The 7,202-nt window shown below is 40.9% G+C and overlaps 1 protein-coding gene across 1 annotated transcript in view; it reads right to left on the bottom strand.

Moving 5' to 3' along the window:
* Positions 1–956, bottom strand: part of LOC107575144 (myotonin-protein kinase-like) — a 6,634-nt gene extending 5,678 nt beyond the window's left edge. The window contains exon 1 of the mRNA XM_016261557.1: positions 532–956. Coding sequence (XP_016117043.1) covers positions 532–733 — 202 coding nt within the window. The 5' untranslated portion in view covers positions 734–956. The remainder of the gene's footprint in view (positions 1–531) is intronic.
* Between the last annotated feature and the right edge of the window lie 6,246 nt (positions 957–7,202).

Below are 7,202 nucleotides of genomic sequence, written 5' to 3'. Positions count from 1 at the left end.
AGATAGAAAGAGAGAGAGAGTGTGTGTGTGTGTGTGTGTGTGGGTGTGTGTGTGTGTGTGTGTGTGTGTGAATGTTCTGTCGTGCGGAATTCTAAAAGCGTTATTTTAATACCACTGTGACACACACATGTGAGATCCTTAAAGGGACAGATCACCTAAAAATATCAGTTCTGTCATTTCATTCCAAACACATGCTGCTCTTTTCCATGCAATGATAGAGAGCAGGAACAAATGCTTTACAAATGACTAAAGAGCATCATAATTAATGTATGAAAACAGTCATGTTCTGATTTGAAGGTCTTTTAAATTCATGAGTACTTTTGCATATTCAAACATCCCAGCTTACATGTTAACGAATGTTTTGCCGATGACTGTCATTCTTGGAGTGAATGGCTTGGTGAACTGTCCCTTTAAAAACCGGTGAATGTGTCTCGTGATCACATGACCTCCATGACCTTGTGCCCCCTGACTGACTGAACACACACACACACACACACATGAGGATGAAGAGGATGAAGAGGATGCACTGACCCCACTGCAGGAAGCGCTGCACGTGTTTCTCTCTGAGCAGAGCAGGCGAGCTGAACTCCTGATAAACTCCCACCAGCAGGTCCAGCAGCGTCTGCAGGCTGACGGAGCCCTTGACATGACCTGCCGCGCTGTGGTCCGGCTCGATCACATGAGCGGCCCCTGTGGGCCCGGGGCCCGTGGACATGGCGGAGATCCGGCTCATCCACAGCCCTGCTCCATGATTCCTGAATCCCAGTCCGTCTGTGTGCTTCTCTGTGTCCGTGTGTTTCTCCAGCCCTTTTTTGGTGTGTTGCTCAGCCTCTCTCTCTCTCTCTGTGTGTGTTATTGTGTATTTTGTTCTGTGTCTCTCGTGTCTTTATTGCTCTGCTATCAAACTCAGGTCACTCACAGCTTCTCTAAACACAGAAGTTGGTCGGTTTGTTCGAATGAACTTGAACTCTTCTCTGTCTTTCTCTCTCGTCTGCTTTTGCTCTTCTCTTCCTCTGTTTATGCACACGTGTCTCTCTCTTTCCTCTTTCTGTCTCTCTGTGCAGTTGAGAGTGATACATTGTAAAAAAATCACATCTGTCTTGTGTTTCAGTAAAATATCAATTCATCTTTAAAACTAAATAAATTCACTTGAGAAGAATTGAGAAGAATTCACTTGATTTAGGGCACGTTTTACATGCTTAATATACAACATGCTAAACAAACATCTATAAAGTAAAGGGGTGTTTGCAGTGCAAACCAGTCTGTCATTATTGTACGTTAACAGGTTTGTGAAAATTATTTGTGAAAAGACAGTTTGTTTCATCCTCTGAGTGTCTGTGTGATTATGTGTCCTCTGTCTCCCTCTAGTAGTGTGTTACACAAACACAACCAGGTCCAGCTAAAGTTCCTGAAGAAACACCGGGCTCATTCATTTCACTTTTGGTCTGAAAGGGCTTTTACATTTGCCAAAAATAGAACTTTTTATATTAAAAACAAATAAGCAAGACCAGCCCAGATGAGAAAAAGCAATGCAAAAGTAACATAATACATTACTTTCCATAAAAAGTAACTAAGCAGTGCAGTTAGATACTTTTTTAGGGAGTAACGCAATACACTGGTGAATCCATCCGACTCATCAGAGGAACAGAACACAGACAGAGAGTGAGAGGCAGACATCAGGAGGACATTCACTGAACACTGGACACACGCAGTGGACACTGAACACAGAACAAGAGGACAGACTGAGCGAGCTGATCTGAACTCACTAACTCACAGCTGAAACTCATGGCTTATGCATGTTAATACCATGGTATTCTTAGAAGAACCTAGGAATGCAATAGACAATGAATATAGTATTTATTCAGTATCATGCTGTAATATAGCAGGCCTATCACCAGTGATTTTATTGTGTAAAGACAGTGTGTTGTGATACGAGCAACATGAAAGAAGCACAGTGATGGAGGAAATCACTGAGACAACCAATTATAATGTTAAACAAATATATACACCACAGAATGCGACCAGTGACCAATCACAGTCCAGTGTTACTGAGTGATGTGATGTTTGCAGTGCAGTTACCTGAGGCTCATTCTGTCCCTGATATCACGGAGATGTCTGTTTGACGTCTGCATTTACATCTGCAAGATGTATTTTTTAGAGTGTTTGCTCATCTGCAATACGTCTATAGGACATTTTCTATCAGATGTCAAATAGACATTTAGAAGATGTCTTTAAGATTTAGAATGCATGTAAAACTGACATCTTACAGACGTCTATCAGATGTTTGTACACAGCAGATGCTTTCCAGATGAAGCAATCTTTAACAGACCTCTTGCAGACGTGCCTGTGCTATCTGGGGTGAGATCGGTGTTTTGAGATTACAGTAAGTCACTGAAGGTCGTGCGGGGTCATTCAGACTCTCAGTGACGCATGAAAAGCTGTTCCCTCATTAAACTCTGACTGGGATTACAGCTCTTCCTCTAGTGGATTTAACACTGACACTATACACAAACACTGCACATGAGTGTGCTTCACATTAAGAGCGTGTCATTGCACATGTGTGGCTGTCATTAGACCGTTTGTGCATTTATTAAAGCATCTTTACACTGCAGAAGTGACACATGCAGCATCATATATACCACAAAAAGTGCATTTATACAAGCACATTTCACATATTTACACTGGAATCGGTGAATCATGCTTGCATGTCATATTGTTGCAGTCTTACATGTATCAGCTCAGCAGTGTGTGTGTGAGTGTGTGAGTGTGAGTGTGAGTGTGAGTGTGAGTGTGTGTGTGTGTGTGAGTGTGTGAGTGTGTGTGTGTGGAGAGCAGAACACACGTCATATCAGGTATCAGACATTCCTCACATGTATTAACCAGCTTCTCACAACTAATGGTCTTTAAAGAGTTACATAAATGTTAGGACAAAACGTTCTTAAAATAACGTTTATGGAACATTCTGACATCAGAATTCTCGGAATGTCCTCATGATGTTGTTTGTACTTGATGAACATTCTAAGAAATGTTTTTGTAACCTTTAAATAATGTTCTAATCACAACAAGAAAACTGGACGCCAACACAGATACTAAAAATCTGACTGAAGACATTTCAACATTTGCCCAGTCGTTACGGCTAAAATTCACAGTATATTTGTTTGATAACCTGGATAAATAAGCGTTAAAGACATAAGTGATCATGATGATAGAGTAACATACCTCTTGAACGGCTCTCTGTGTGGCCGTATCTGGAGACTGTGAGTCCTTCAGCAGCTGCAGCACCTGCTGTAAACCCTGTTCATCCGGCTGCCACTCCATCCTGAGCCACACACAGACACACACACAGAGACACACACAGACAGACAGACAGACACACACACACTCACACACACACACACAGACAGAAAGACAGACAGACACACACGCTCACACACAGACAGACACACACACACACACACACACACAGAGCAGGAACAGTAAGAGCAGTATGAAGCATGTGATTGGCTCAGATCCTGGTCTGTGGTATGTCCATCAGTGTGTGTGAGTATGTGTGTGTGTTTAGACTGTCAGAGAGCAGGACAGGAGCAGAGGTGGCTGATGTTCTGGAGCTCTGGACAATCTCAGCAGCGTCGTGAGCAGGAATAGGTCAGACGTGCAGCTGAAGAACGTTTCATCTGTGAGATCACGTCTCCTCTAATGGAGTCCAGATGTGCTGCGGGAGCGCCTAATACGCCTCGTCCTCCTCTCCGGCTCGCTCCAGCTCTCACAGGAAATGCTCCAGGTTCTTGGCCCTGAAGGGAACATGCCTCTGTAACCACCTCCAGATGGAGCAACTCACACACACACACACACACACACACACACACACACACACACACACAGTGTCCAAACTCGCTGCTCTCTATCTCTCTCTGCTCAAACCACAGACACGATCCTGCACCCATTGACTGTACTGGTTGTGGCTGGTTTATGCTGGTTAGCTCCTGTCCAGATGATTGACCAGCACTGTGTGTAGGATGTTCTGCTGGTTAATGCAAATGATTTTCTTACTGGGTATTTTTGTTTTGTTTTCCAGTCCAGATATCTCAGAAATCTGGTTTTCCATTTCAATTCAGTTTATTTTTCTGACAACACTGGAAGATATTTATTCTAGTTTTAAGATTTCAATAATTTTCAATTTTAAACCAAACTTAATATCTTAAGTCATTTTGCATCTCCAGTAAATATATCTTGATTTAGGGATTTTTGTTTTAGATATTTGTAGGCTACTGGAAAACAAGACAAAAACACGGAGTAAGAAAATCACTTCGTTTGCAGTGTGGTTCGAGTTCAACAATCGTCTGATTTAAAATTCTGTGTGAGAAACAGGATTATTATTATTTTTAACTAAAACTAAACCATTTCTTTTGTTACTAGAAATAAAATAAACATGAACTAAAATAAATATACAAAAATGAAACTTATTTTATTTCTGCTAGTTTCCAAGAAAACATTTCCCATTTTCATTTAGTTTAAGATGAAGTACTAAAATAATAAACGGAAACTAAAACTTAAAAACTATTTAAACATATTTAAAACACACACAATTTACCGAAGCATTAACAAAAATTTAAATGAAAACAGAAAATATAAAAATAAAATTAGATTCAAAATATTAACTAAATCTATAATAGTATATCGATACTAAAATAACACTGGTCATCTGAAGAGAATCAGCGTATGTTTACCCGATAACAATATACTAAACTCTGAAAATATTTTCCTTTGCGTTTTTAAAAAATGTGTTAAAGGGGTCATCAGATGCTACATGCACTTTCACAAGTAGTTTGAACTGAAATGTGTGTTGGCAGTGTGTGTACACAACCACCCTATAACGATACAAATCCACCCAGTGTTTTTTTTTAAATCTGGTTAAATGTTTTCCCCTTTCTCAAATCAAGCCGATCTCAGATGCCCGTCTGTGTGACATCACACAGACAGGCCCCTCCCACGATAGTTTGATTGACAGTAGTGTTTCAGCACAGACTGGACTGGTGTCTTATCTTAGCTCCGCCCTGAGTGACGTCACACAGACAGGCCCCTCCCACGATAGTTTGATTGACAGTAGAGTTTCAGCACAGACTGGACTGGTGTCTTATCTTAGCTCCGCCCTGAGTGACTGTCATCAGTCCGGAGCAGATGTAGACTAGAACGACTCCTGAGTGATTGAGATGTTCTGTTGTTGGATGTAATAATGAACAGCAGTCGTCATTTACTCCCGACATCTGAGCCGCTGAAGACGCAGTGGATTACGTTTGTTTCTGAAGGGAATGCGCTCCCGATCTACATAAATGTGTCTGTGTTCGCACGAATCATTCGTGATCCAGCCTCATCTACAGAAGAAGTGAGTGTAAGGTTTTTTTAATGAATCTTTGCAAATCGCCTTTACTAATAATGTGCTAATTAGCAAGTTTTACGATGAATGCGGCTAAAGTAAACAGTCTCTCTGAGAGCAGCCTGGAAGAGAGGGGCGGGGCCAGCAGAGCTCATTAACATTTAAAGGGAAATGCTACAAAAACGGCTTGATCTGAAAAGAGCTGGTTTTGACCGGGTAAAAAGGTGTTTTTTACACTACAATTGAAACATTTTAACCAAACTATGTTACAGACTTTTCATTAAGACCCTAAAGAATCATATCAACTTGTGGAAAATGGGCATCCTATGATCCCTTTAACAGACGACAACTTTTGTCAAAATGATCGTTGTTCACACGGATCCGCGAAAACAACTGAAACACTGTAGTGCTCATGCCAGACCAGTAGGTGGCAATGTTACTTAGTAAAGATACACTACACAAACATGTAACAAATTCATGTTTTCGTAGTTTAGACGGAGACGTTGACAGTATAATTTTCAAAAACCCGTTTTCAAAAGTTTGTATTTTCAGGCCCCAAAACCGCTGTTATCATGCAAATGCACGGCCAAAACGCATACAAAGTGTTCAGTTTTTAGTTGAAAACGGTGTCTTGTAAACGCCTCTCAAACTAGGCGAACTCCCAGAATTCCTGCATCCATCTATCAATGGCTCTCTGTTCCACATTCCCTCCTCTGAGTCTCCGAATGCTTTCATTCCCTGCAGCGCGAGGATGTTCTGCTCCAGCTGGAGCTCGTTATTGTGCTGAAGAAGTGTTTATGTGAGCGGCCGCAGATTCACTGTTGACGTGCCAGAGAGGAAACGCTCAGGCCAGAAATGCCCACTCCTCACAATCACTGCAAACAAACACTCCTGCCGTTTCACAAGAGCAGAGCAAAATACACAAGACATCAAATCATGCATCAGCAAAACAGTTCATCTGTACATTATATTCACATGAATGTATAAACTCTATCATGATTTACTCTTGTCATTCACTCTGATCTTTGAAGTGCACATGAAATAAAAATACACCCTATTTATTTGTAAATGCATGATATTGTGAACAATTCAACTGTGCATGTTTAATTTTTAAAAAATTCTAATCATTCAGTGCTCTTAAGCTCCGCCCCGGCAAGCACTTTTGAGAGCCACACCCACATCTCAACATCCAATCAACAGCTGCTGCATTGAACCAAGTCCCGCCCTACAATTATTCTTTTTTAATAATTTGTTACACTCACTTGTGTGTCACAATACAGAAGAAAATCGCTACTTCGGTTTCATCACGACTTTGACCCTTGTGTGACCTTAGGGACATTTTTAAAAGATCTATGTCAGTGAAAGTAGAAAAAACATGAATATATAATATTTCTATGAAAAGGGCATTTTTGTCCTGCAAGCACCTCTTTTGTTAAACTGACACACAAGGGTTAACATTCAGATTGAGAAGAGTTTCGTTTGTGTTCCACAGAAGAAATAAACTCCAACGGTTTGCTTTTCTTCCTCACAAACAGTTCCTGCGCTCACTTTATTTTGAACATGAACTCTGTCCTGCTGTCCACGTTCTTACTCACACACACAGAAACACACACACACACACACACTCTCTCTCTCTCTCACACACACACACACACCACAAACACACAAGACTGAATAAATTACTCAAATAAACTCCCCCCTCCCAAATACACACACACACACACACACTGTCACTTTAATCAGTCTGAATAAGCTCTTTTGCACTACAAATCATTTTTTTGCACTACAATCATTATATCTGCACTGTTGTTTACTTTACTGGTTTGCA

This window comes from Sinocyclocheilus grahami, unplaced genomic scaffold (assembly GCF_001515645.1).
Source record: "Sinocyclocheilus grahami isolate Dianchi unplaced genomic scaffold, SAMN03320097.WGS_v1.1 scaffold2482.1, whole genome shotgun sequence".
NCBI classification, from domain to species: domain Eukaryota; kingdom Metazoa; phylum Chordata; class Actinopteri; order Cypriniformes; family Cyprinidae; genus Sinocyclocheilus; species Sinocyclocheilus grahami.
This window is presented reverse-complemented; position numbering and strand designations above follow the sequence as displayed.